Genomic DNA, 13,637 nt, shown 5'->3' with positions numbered 1-13,637 from the left:
TAAACGTCTCGGGGTTGCCAGTTATTCGTTATCAGGTTCTAGTTGGCGCTGCTGACACCCTGCCCGTGTTCAACATCTGGGATTATATTTCTGAGTATTTTGTAGACCGTTATTCCACGATGTAAAATTCGACATGCCTCGAAGTCCATACAAATATAACAGATCGAGGAAAACCTTTTTTCGTTTTTCTTTTTTTTTTAATTAACTACATCTTAGATCAGATATGTTTAGGATAATCTTAATTTACAAATTAGTTTATTATTATCCCTACAAATATAACAGATCGATGAAAACCTTTTTTCGTGTTTTAAAGGCAAATCTATTTCTATAAATTTCATTTTTTTTAATTAACTACATCTTAGATCAGATATGTTTAGGATAATCTTAATTTACAAATTAGTTTATTAGTACTGTTCGATTGTACTTGCATTAAAATACAAACAAGGCGAGTACGGTATATATATATTCAGTGTATATTTCCCAAATTAAAATAAAACTAATCTACTTAGGCTAATGTTAAGAAAACAGTTATAAAATAAACAAGTTCATATGATTTGATTTGCTTCAATCTTCTGATTTTCTGCGTGTTGTCCAGTAGCTGTATTGCTTCCTTGTTGTAATTTAGCAACTTGTAGAACTTTGTTTTCGATGCGTCGGATTGCTAGTTAATTTGATGTTTGAGTGCAACCCATATTTGCACCACATCAAGTCCTCCAATCCATCACATCCAATCCACATTGGCTTTATGATGGACTAATAAACCAAGCTCTTTGATTTTAGGTCAAGTTGAGAGTATTTTCCGACTAACCAGTATAGTTGCTTGACTTTGAGTCTAATCTGCTCTCCTTTTCGTCTCACATGATGTTTCCAGTTTAACCTACCATCGAGATATATTCCGACGTATCTAGTTAATTCCGTTTGAGGAATCGGGCATCCATCAAGTGATATAATTCGGTTTTTTGTCATTTCGCCGTAATGCAAATTCAACATAGCTAGATTTGGAGCTATTAGCTGTATTTTCCAGTCTCTAGTCGATTTGTAGATTGATACCGTACTTTTTTACAGCCTTAGGCAGAGATATACCATTGCCATGATAACTGTGTTGTCGGCAGATGTTCTAATTACTGTTTCATTTATTGGACATCAGCAGTATAGAGCAGATACAGGAGTGGTCCCAAGACACTTCATTGTGGAACTCCAACCGAAATAGGTTTAAGTGTTGAGAATGCCCCTTCATGCGAAACTAAATTTTCTTTCGAAAAGATATGATTACAGCAGTCGACAGTAATTCCACAGTAGCAGTTTGCCCATTTTGTAGATTAATCCAAATACCATACCGGGTTAAAAGCTTGTGAGATGTCCAGGAATATTGCAGTTCAGTATTTCTTTTCTTCGAGTGCCTGTTCAATAACTGCTTTTATACTATGCACTTGGTTGATAGTCCAGTGATGATTTCGAAATCCAAACCGGAAATCTGATATTTCTATAAATGATTTAATACGTTTTAACAGCAGTTTTTCAAATAATTTTTATATTGGAGGTATCAGTGAAATAGGCCTATAAAATACAACTTGTTCTGTCAGTTTATCAGTTTATATAAATGTACAATACTGACAATGACGTCCGTTTATATATAAATGTTTTTAATTACTTATTAATTTATAACTATAGTTCTGTTGCATTTGCATCGATACATAATTAAGACGAGTGTGGGATAAATACATCAATATATAATTTCAAAATTAAAATAAAATGAGTTACAAGTTCATGTGGTTTGATTCGCTTCGTCCTGTGCTATCTGCATGTTGCCTACTAGCTGTATTGCTTCTACATTGGTGATATAGTAACCTTATTTAATGTTATAAGACGAAATCTTGTATAACTTCGTAAAAAAATATAAATAGTTAAAAATTTTATGTAAATGATTTTTTGGAGTGTTCATTTTCTAAGCGTATTAACTTTTCACTGAGTAAACGAGCTAAGTCATCGTTATACCTTGAATATTCTATACACTGTTACCTTTCAAACATGCGAAGTTAAGTTTCTAAATATTACTAAATATCTAAATATTACTAGAATATTCTAGGCTTTATATTAGTCTGTTAGGAAAATAATTAATGAAATTTTATACCAACATTATATAGGATAACACTGGATTGATCAATAGTTTCGTAAAGCTAGCTCACCAACTATTCATCAACATCAAAACTGAAATCTCGATGCCCTTTTATTAATTCATTTCATTCATGGGAACATAACCTAAATGATGAAGCATAAGTAGAAACGAAGGGAGGCATGAATTTGCGACCAAAGTGTTAGCATCTACTTTTTGGGATACAAAAGGAAAGTTTTTTTGGAATTGTCTCCAAGTCGGCAGCTCGATAAAGTCAGATCATTTTTTCACCTGGTGGATCCGTTGGATTCGTAGGAAAATACCAGGTTTGCATAGAGAAAAAATCGTCTATCATTAAAATAAGGCGCCTACTTACGCAAAATAGATCTAAAATTCATAAATAAAAGTAGGACTACTTTCAATATCCAGCTTATTAGACTGATTTGGCTTCCCATGACATCTGAATGTTTCAAACCACTCTTTCGTGGGAAATAATTGTTATCAGATATTGTATTTAGAATATAAAAATCATACTCCAAGGCAATATATCCAACACAAAAAAATCTTAGCATTATGTGAATTGTAAAGAAAATATTAGAAGCGTGTACAAAAAAATGTGAATATACATTTTTTAATCAGGTTAATTGCGCTTTTAATTGGTCATAAATATATATTGCCATGCGGAAATACACAATGCAATCGTTACACGCTAGTAGACAATGACTTTGTTTTCACAACACCGAAGATAGGCAACCCATATTTCGAGACATTCCGTCGTAATGTTATTATCTCTTTATTTGTTGGATAAATTGGAGAGTTTTTGTTATACTCCTATTAGTAAGGTAGAAAACAATAATATTAAATAATATTAGTAATAAATAAATAATATTAGTAAGTGATAACAGGTCAATTGAAAAGTCCAGGGCCTGACACATAGATGGCGCTACTAGAATTAAATCCATATGTTTTTAGTTAGCTCTAACCTTCAAAATATGCGTGTATAAATTTAACAGCTGTCGGATCGTTAGTTTGTGAATTATAGCATTTTGAGTGAAACAACTTTTGTTATTGTGAAAAAAATAGATAAAAAGGAATTTCGCGTGTTGATAAAGTATTGCTTTTTGAAGGGAAAAAATATAGTTGAAGCAAAAACTTGGCTTGATGCCGAGTTTTAGGACACTGCCCCAGGAAAATCAACCATCAAATATTGGTATGCTAAGTTTAGACGTGGTAAAATGAGCATCGAAGACGGTGAACGCAGTGGACGCCCAAAAGAGGTTGTTACCGACGAAAACATTTAAAAAATCCACAAAATGATTTTGAATGGCCGTAAATTGAAATTGAATGAAATAGCAGACACTAAAGATATTAACTGAACGGTACATCATATAATTCAGGAATATTTGGGTATGAGAAAGCTCTGTGTAAAGTGGGTGCCGCGCGAGCTCACTTTTGACCAAAAGCAGCGACGAGTTGATGATTCGGAGCAGTGTTTGAAGATGATCAAGCATAATAAATCCGAGTTTTTGCGTCGATATGTGACAATGAATGAAACATGACTCCATCATTTTACTCCGAAGTCCAATAGATCCCCTCCAAAGCGTGGGAAAACGCAACAGTCGGCTGGCAAATTTATAGCGTCTGTATTTTGGGATGCGCATGGGATAATTTTCATTAACTACCCTGGAAAAGGAAGGACGATCAACAATGACTATTACATAGCATTATTGGACCGTTTGAAGGACGAAATCGCTGAAAAACGGCCGCATTTGAAGAAAAAGAATGTGCTGCTTCACCAAGACAATGCACCGAGTCACAAGTCAGTGAAAACGATGGCAAAACTCCATGAATTGAGCTTCAAATTCCTTCCTCATCCACCGTATTCTCCAGATCTCAAAATAATGCTCGCTGGGAAGAAATTTTCATCGTATGAATAGGTGATCGCCGAAACTGAGGCCTATTTTGAATAAAAGGACAAATCGTACAACCAAAATGGTATCGAGAAGTTGGAGTGTCGCTATAATCAGTGTATCACCCTTGAAGGGAATTATGTTGAATAAAAAAAATAATTTTGCAAAAAATGTGTTTTACTATGGTAGGCCGTTGACTTGTTTGACCCTATGTATATAATCATTTAAACTGATGATAATACAAATAATATCTCTATAATATATATTAGCAAGCCATAAGATATAACCAGCTTTAGCATTAAAACAAATATGTCAACATTGGGTTGATTGTATTTCACTTCTCAATCAGAAAATACTTAAATTACAAAGCTATAGTAATAACTTGTTTATGTTATGCATAACCTAATTTAATTTTTTTTTAATCCAAGGTAGTATAATCCTGTACTGGATATAATTTTTTGAAATAAAAAAAAATTAACATTATGAAAGAAGTAGCTTTTTTCCGGACCTTCCCGTATACCGAGGCTTTAATAACCTTCTTACTAATTAAACTCTTGTTTTAATTTTGTTTGAGCATGCCGAAAGGGTTGCAGTCGTATAACCCGTACTGTTTTGTTTGCGCCTTTTTTATTACCTTTACCAGCTTATAATTTCCAAAAAAAAAAAAGAAATTGGTTTAATAATTTCGCCTGGTGAATATTAGAGTATTAGAGATAGTGACGATTGTTAAAAAATGTCCCTTGATACTGCCAACGAGCAAAGACATATTAATAATAATGAAGGAATTTAAATGAGAGCAAAACAAACTGACTGGTTTCACTTTAATAAAGTTTATTTAACCCACGAAAGGTTAAGCGAATATTTGCTTATCCGCACCCTGTTTTAACTTTTATATTTTTAAAACTTTTCGTTAAATATGCTACATAATACGGGAGTTGTGATACAATTATGAAAAATAGTAAGATTGCTACAATAGGATTATTAGGAATTTTTTCCTGTGCTTTTCAACATAGTACTGAAGGCAATTACGAGAAAAGTTCTAAAAAACACACATGGCGTTCGACATAGTGCTATAAACTCCTTGATGTTCGCTGCTGATAGCGCTATTTTCGTTGATACGTATGTAGAAGCTTCGAATATTCTTTATGATATATAGTTCGCACTGACAGTCATACAACTAAAAATATAGATAACTGACGAATCGCCTGTTATTGTAAACCTAAACTGGACTCAGTTAAACCAAGCGTAGAAATTAATTGAAACCCATTGTCAAATATTTGGTATCGATAATACAGGATAAGAAAATGGCACCTACCCCTGAAATAATAAGCCGAATTGATCCAGCTGCAACAGCGCTGGCTACAGAATTCTAAATAGAGTTAGCTTGCAGAACTTCTGAGAAATCGTATAAAGTATTAAAGGATTGGGAAAATCGATGCCATCAGCACGAGATGAGCCCTATAATTCAAGGATGAAGAACAGCAAGCTCACAATGAAGCTAAACATATGCGGTATCAGAAATATATAATAGTTTAGCATGAGAAAAACTCGGTAAATCTTAGGGCGTCAAATACTGCGTACAGACCGAGCCAATGAAAGACAACGAATGAGATTCGGCGTTGAATGCCGAACTTGGTTCGTTGACAAAAATGTACCCAATTTATGCCTATATAGATTTATATGTAATTTTTTTTTGGTAGTTTGCTTGTAAATAGCTATATATTATATATTAACTAGCGACCCGCCCCGGCTTCGCACGGGTGCAATGCTGATACTAAATTAAATACACTACAGAAAAAATATGAACGTTGTATATAAAAACATAGCGGCCCGCTCCGACATTGCACGGGCATAAAATATATATGCCTATGTCACTCAATGAAAACATGATTAAAATCGATCCAGTATTTTTGGTTCATTCATTACTGCCCTTGGCCTGCACGCATTAAATTTGGAGTAAAACAATTCCACTTCCCCTATACTTACTATGAAGATTTCCTGCTATCTTTGGAATATCTAAATTCATACAATTTTTATTACATTACACATTTTTAAACGCAAATTTTAAATTTGTAATATCTCCGAAAATATTTGTTTAATTTACATGCTGTAAGGAACCATATTGATCTATATTAATTGCACACTGTATTTAAGGTACTTAATTCGATAAGGATTAATGCCGTATTGCTTAAAATAGCTTCGTAAATAAGCCATTTTCTCACGTAAAAAGTAAACAATAAAAATGGTTAATGTGGGTTATCCCTAAAAGATAAACATATACCATCGCGGACTTTTTTGTAGACCTTTTTATGGTGTACAATACTGTAGTACATTAATTTGATCTAACTCGTAGGGTTAGGCAGCGTTTTTGCTAATTGCTAAATAAGCCTAAAAAATAGGTTAATTTACGACATCACGTTAGAAACCTCTAAAATTAGCAATGTTGCCTTAGTATATTATGCATGTATTATACATATAAACCTTCCTCTTGAATCACTCTATCTATTGAAAAAAACCGCATCAAAATCCGTTGCGTAGTTTTAAAGATTTAAGCGCACATAGGGATATAGGGACAGAAAAGGCGACTTTGTTTTATACTATGTAGTGATACACCAGCATTTTGGAACGATATTTTTAAGGTTGTTAATGTAATAGGGTAAAACGATTGTTAATGATAAATAGTAACATAGTTTTCACTGTTTTTATGACAATAATAGGTAATATTTCGATTACTCTCTCGATTTTTGTGAAAAAAATATTTCCGTTCAATAATAAATAAAGCATTTACTTTATTTAAAAGCTCTAGTAGTTATTGTGCGATCATTTTTAAATATGTCATGAATTAGTTCTATTGTATTGTCTATATTTATTATAGTATATTATTAGAAAATAGCAATTAACATATTAGAATACGATAAAACATTTGTGGGTTATTATTCCATTTCATAGAAAAATTCCATTCCTTTTTACAGATCGTCAGAACATTCACATATAAAAAGAATTCTACTTAGTTTAAAATGAAATTATTAATTGCATGTTAATAGTATTCAGTAATTATTTTTTTCCTTTCTTTTTTAAAGTTAGTACGTGAAGGAATTGTTCATCTCCGTCTCACTTATACTACCGTTGGAAAATATAAGCACATTATATTATTATTTTCTATAGTTTGGGGCTCGGCACCGACTTGGTAGTAGTTAACTACCAATGTACCAAGTGCACTCTTTCGAATAAGTAAAGAATTTTGAAAACCGGCCCACAATTGATGGAAATCGGCAAACATACATTAAAAAAATATATCCCTTTTCAAAGTCGGTTAAAAAAGTTTGCGACCAACAGGCAACAGTCGCGGAACCTGGTGATGAAGTTTTGTAATCCTGCGTCAAGAGTATTAGTATTAGTTGAGGTAGCTGCTCTGGTCATTGATGATGATAATAACGATGATGCTTTTCACAAACTATTCACTCAAATAACATTTCATCATTTCAAACGTTTGACAAGTTGAAAAACCATCTCTAAAATAAAATTTATATCGATTATAGCTAAATTGCATAGACTCATCAAAAACAAAACGAAATTACTAGATAATAGCGAGAATAAATTGAAGAATCCAGGGTAAAATTACACACCATAAACCATTTTGAAAATGACTTTGTGAAATTTAACAGTCTTTATTAGTTAATTCAGTCTTAGAACTTATTGCAAATAAATAAATGCAGATTAAAGACAATTAAATGGAAAGAATTAAATCAAAAAGTCGAACAACTAAAATAATTGTTGAATAATAACAAAATAAATGAAACAAAAAAACGGCATTTTGCAAAACAATTTGGCAAAAAATATATCTTCCTCTTTTTTACACGGGAATGAAATAAATATACAATCTATTCAAAGTTATTTGGTACATGTCTTCTAAATTTGTGACGTCAAAACGTCGCAATGTTGCCGTATCAACTCGGAGTTTTATTTCAGTTTGGCCTTGAATTACAACAAAATTTTAGTTTAAATAAAATAATTAAACAAAAATACTGGTATCAAATATGTTTTTTTAAATATTAGTGTAAATCTAATGCATATATTATCGAAGGGGTTCAAACTACAATTAAGTACACATCTATACTAATTTGTAAGTTAGGATTGTATTTGTTATATATTTAACTCTTTTCCATACCACCTATTAGTTCTAATAGTGTTGTTAGTTGTATCCCTTTTGTATTCTTAAATCCTAAATTGTATATCCAAGTAATATAGTTTACTTTCATTGGTGAGACTATTTAGCATTATAAAATTAGATTCAGGAAAACAGTTAGCAATCATTCCGTTCTCATGCATTCTTCTCAAACGTCACATATATTCTGAACAATCCTATATTAATTATATTTTCACTTTTAGTTGTTTCCACTCCTTGCCTTTTGCCTTGGTAATTGTTATTTCGAAAGACTCTACCATTTGTGAACCTCCTCTTTTGGGTGTCTAATGGAGTTCATCCAGAATAAATTATTGATAATCTTTTTTCCAATATTCAACAGTTCTTGGTTGTATATCCTTCTCGATCTACATACCAATTCTTTGCCACACTTTGCCATACTCTGTGGCCATCTGATCTAGAGAGCATCTTTTTTCAGGCCTATTTCTAAAAAAGTAAATAACATCACTACATAGTATAAAACAAAGTCGCCTTTCCTGTCCCTATATCCCTATGTGCGCTTAAATCTTTAAAACTACGCAACGGATTTTGATGCGGTTTTTTTCAATAGATAGAGTGATTCAAGAGGAAGGTTTATATGTATAATACATGCATAATATACTAAGGCAACATTGCTAATTTTAGAGGTTTCTAACGTGATGTCGTAAATTAACCTATTTTTTTAGGCTTATTTAGCAATTAGCAAAAACGCTGCCTAACCCTACGAGTTAGATCAAATTAATGTACTACAGTATTGTACACCATAAAAAGGTCTACAAAAAAGTCCGCGATGGTATATGTTTATCTTTTAGGTATAACCCACATTAACCATTTTTATTGTTTACTTTTTACGTGAGAAAATGGCTTATTTACGAAGCTATTTTAAGCAATACGGCATTAATCCTTATCGAATTAAGTACCTTAAATACAGTGTGCAATTAATATAGATCAATATGGTTCCTTACAGCATGTAAATTAAACAAATATTTTCGGAGATATTACAAATTTAAAATTTGCGTTTAAAAATGTGTAATGTAATAAAAATTGTATGAATTTAGATATTCCAAAGATAGCAGGAAATCTTCATAGTAAGTATAGGGGAAGAGGAATTGTTTTACTCCAAATTTAATGCGTGCAGGCCAAGGGCAGTAATGAATGAACCAAAAATACTGGATCGATTTTAATCATGTTTTCATTGAGTGACATAGGCATATATATTTTATGCCCGTGCAAAGTCGGAGCGGGCCGCTATGTTTTTATATACAACGTTCATATTTTTTCTGTAGTGTATTTAATTTAGTATCAGCATTGCACCCGTGCGAAGCCGGGGCGGGTCGCTAGTATAATACAATTAAATATTTCATTTATATTTATTAAGTGACTATTTTAAATACTTCACTCTTTCAAGACGTAATCATCAAGACGTAATTTATGTTTTGCAAGCCATTCCTTAATTACAGACTTTGTCGATCCACTTATTGGCATCTCTTTGACCAGTATGTTATGATATGATACACTGTTCATAACAATAATTGATGGTTCCTTCAAGTTCTTTAACAATCGATTTTCAAACTGGAGCAAAAATATAGTATGACTAATTTTCCCACGTTAACATGAACTTGGAGGAAAACACTAATTCTGTTCCAGAAATAAAACCACTTTTGTTTCCAACATGAAGAACAATACATCTGCAATGAATTTATAAATTAATCCTTTAATGAATAGATTAAGTGTTGATGTATGGTAATAATGTGTACTTGCTTTCTAGGTATGGACCAAACTTACACCTATAAGTAATTTTCGCATGGTAAAAGTCCATTCAGTCTTCCACGACATCCCAGCCGAAACCATGTTTGACGTACTGCACGATCCGGATTACCGCAAAGAATGGGACGAACATATGATGGCTTCAATAGAGATAGGATTTTTGAATCCCAACAACGACGTAGGTTATTATGCACGTATGTAGAAAAAGACTCGGTAAATCACCATAAATTCTATGCGATATTTTTTAGTGTCTTGCCCGGCACCCGTGAAGAACAGGGATTTCGTTCTCCAAAGATCTTGGTTGGATATGGATGAAGAGAAATTGATATTAAACCATTCTGTAAACCACAAAGATTATCCGGCAAAAAAAGGATACATACGGTATATAGATGCTTGTCGAATGTATATATAGGTTTTAAAGTGTTCTTTTATCGTAACTGATATTTTATTTAGAGAAACTGGTTAAAACCCTTTCTACTTTGCCTCTGTAACATTTTGGTATTGTACATAGAACACATATGGCAACTAACAGTTCAATTGAAAAGTCGCCGGCCTGACACATAGATGGCACTATTAGAATTAAATCCATATATTTCTTAGTTAGCCCTAACCCTCAAAATACGCGTGTATATATTTGACAGCTGTCGGATCATTAGTTTGTGAATTATAGCATTTTAAGTGAAGCAACTTTTGTTATTGTAAAAAAATGGATAAAAAGGAATTTCGCGTGTTGATAAAATATTGCTTTTTGAAGGGAAAAATGCAGTTGAAGAAAAAACCTGGCTTGATGCCGAGTTTCCGGACACTGTCCAGGAAAATTTGTATGCTAACTTTAGACATGGTGACACGAGCACCGAAGACGGTGAACGCAGTGGACGCCCAAAAGAGGTTGTTGCCGACGAAAACTTTAAAAAATCCACAAAATGATTTTGAATGGCCGCAAATTGAAATTGAATGAGATAGCAGACACTCTAAAGATATCAACTGAAAGTGTACATCATATCATTCACGAATATTTGGGTATGAGAAAGCTCTGTGCAAAGTGGATGCCGCGCGAGCTCACTTTTGACCAAAAACAACGACGAGTTGAAGATTCGGAGCAGTGTTTGAAGATGATCAAGCGTAATAAACCCGAATTTTTGTATCGATTTGTGACCATGGATGAAACATGGCTCAATCATTTCACTCCGAAGTCCAATCGACAGTCATCCGAGTGGACTGCACACGATAAACCCACTCCAAAGTGTGGGAAAACGCAACAGTCGGCTGGCAAGGTTATGGCGTCTGTATTTTGGGATGCGCATGGAATAATTTTCATTGACTACCTTGAAAAAGGAAGGACTATCAACAGCGGCTACTACATAGCGTTACTGGACCGTTTGAAGGACGAAATCGCCGAAAAACGGCCGCATTTGAAGAAAAAGAAAGTGCTGCTTCACCAAGGTAATGCACCGTGTCACAAGTCAGTGAAAACGATGGCAAATTTCCATGAATTGGACTTCGAATTACTTCCTCATCCACCGTATTCTCCAGATCTGGCCCCCAGCGACTATTTCCTGTTCCCAGATCTCAAAAGAATGCTCGCTGGGAAGAAATTTTCGTCGAATGACGAGGTGATCGCCGTAACTGAGGCCTATTTTGAAGCAAAGAACAAATCGTACTACAAAAATGGTATCGAAAAGTTGGAGGGGCGCTATAACCAGTGTATTACCCTTAAAGGGAATTATGTTGAATAAAAAAAATAATTTTGCCAAAAACAATGGGTTTTACTATAGTAGGCCGGACACTTTTCAATTAACCTGTTGGCAATGTCTTCTAAATAGATAATTCGGATATATTTCAGTACATTGTAAGCATCACGTTTTTGAAAATCACATAATTTTGTTTATTGCTTCTTAATATGATCTTTCCACTTAAGCTTGACATCCATTGTCATGTTATGAAACTATTTATCACTGAGAGGTATGTGGGTGAAATACCAATACCTACTCAATAATGTTATTTACAGCTGTTTACAGTTGTCTCAATTTACAAAAACTTCTGGGAGATGGGAGAGAACATAACATTAAGATGATGCGATACTTGTGTGTGCACGATATGTACTTTCGTACATACATTTTACATTAAAAAATATTCATAGACTGAATATTTTTTCACTAATATTTGCATCCAATTAGTTGTAAGAGTTGCGATAATAACGAGAACTATTGCTTTACTCTGTCTATTCAGCCTATCGAAAACTTATGTCAGCCAAACCAAACTGAACAAGTGGTAGTCTAGTAGCTATACATAGTGAATACGGTGGGTTTGACAACAGTGTACAATTCAACCCCAAACCATAGAGAAACAACCTTCCCCCTTCTATTAAACAAATTCATTCTCGATTCACCCTCGATGCTGCAGACTAAAGGGAGGCCAACAGAGAGTGCACGGGGGTAAGGAAGGCCGTCTCGAACTGGCGAACGATGAAATGGAAGTCATTTAACTTTCTGGTGTATCTTTTGATTCCTCGTGGGGAAGACACACAATGTCATCCCCCTCTAAAGTCAGCGGTTACAGGAAATTTCGCAGTCACTGATCAAGAAAACGGCTATTGAAATGCCTCCCCCCGCAGAAAACACCAAACCTAAAGACAACGACAATATCATTAACGAATCCAACTCCATCAAAAGACTAGTCACCCCAGCCTTTCTTATCAACCATCTCGTGTCTCCAAAATCACTGCAGATGACTATGATCGGCAAACTTCAAACCAAAAAATCTTCTGGTTTGGACAAAATATCGATTACCCAATTATAAAGGCTACCACTTAAGCAGATCGTGGAACTGGTAAACATAATTAAATCCATCATTAGTTTGCAACATTTCCCGATGTCTTGGAAACACGCACATGTAGCGGTTATTCCCAAGAAAGAAGCAAAATCATCTCTATCTGACTACAGGCCCATCAGCTTTCCCAGTGCCATTTCGAGGCTTCATCCGTCCATCAGACCACTCGTCTGGCCGCACACATCCATCACGCTCTTGACCAGCGTAAAAAGCTTGGTGCAGTCTTCCTGGACCTAACCAAAGCTTTCGACAAGGTCTGGTTTGATCGCAAAATGCGTGCGGTTAGACTTCCCAAAAGACTTTTCAGGTCGTGATCAGGAAAACACTTTCCAGTCAAAAACAAATCGACGCAGAGACAAATCGACGACTCAACAATTCCATGGCTGGATAACGTCACGTACCTAGGTCTCCACTTCGACCGACGGTTCAGTTGGCATTCCCAAATCCAGAAATCGTCTTTACGGATCTAATGTCTACTCCAAGTTTGTTACACCTAACCAGTTGAAACGGCTTCAAGTGTTCCAAAATAAGCTCCTCACGAGAATCTGAAACACTCCATGGTTTATCAGAAATAATCAAATTCACAGGGAAACTGACACTCCAGAAATCAAGCACTTCATATCTCAATCCTTCCACAAGTTCAAAAAACGCCCTTGTTCGCGAGCTGGTGGAAACGCTGAGAGCTTAGCACCGCGTTATTGCTAACCTTCTCTTTGCCTTCGCCACCTTTCATCTCTTACAGCTACATATTAGATAATTTATTAGATTAGATTTAGCTGGACCTTAGCTTTACCAGATTAAACCAAACCAAACCAAAACCATTAAATTGAAAAGA

At 34.3% G+C, this 13,637-nt stretch overlaps 1 protein-coding gene across 3 annotated transcripts in view; it reads left to right on the top strand.

The window, feature by feature from the left end:
• Positions 1 to 13,637, top strand: part of LOC143190458 (START domain-containing protein 10) — a 70,996-nt gene that overhangs the window by 56,565 nt on the left and 794 nt on the right. For all 3 annotated transcript variants that reach the window (XM_076394766.1, XM_076394765.1, XM_076394767.1), the window contains exons 3-4: positions 9,975 to 10,167; positions 10,222 to 10,354. In XM_076394766.1, coding sequence (XP_076250881.1) covers positions 9,975 to 10,167; positions 10,222 to 10,354 — 326 coding nt within the window. The remainder of the gene's footprint in view (positions 1 to 9,974; positions 10,168 to 10,221; positions 10,355 to 13,637) is intronic.

Source organism: Rhynchophorus ferrugineus, unplaced genomic scaffold (genome assembly GCF_030347505.1).
Source record: "Rhynchophorus ferrugineus isolate W39M unplaced genomic scaffold, kcgeb_rfMv2 rfM2, whole genome shotgun sequence".
Lineage (NCBI taxonomy): Eukaryota > Metazoa > Arthropoda > Insecta > Coleoptera > Curculionidae > Rhynchophorus > Rhynchophorus ferrugineus.
The sequence above is the reverse complement of the archived record's forward strand: the minus strand, read 5'-3'. Positions and strand labels throughout refer to the sequence as shown.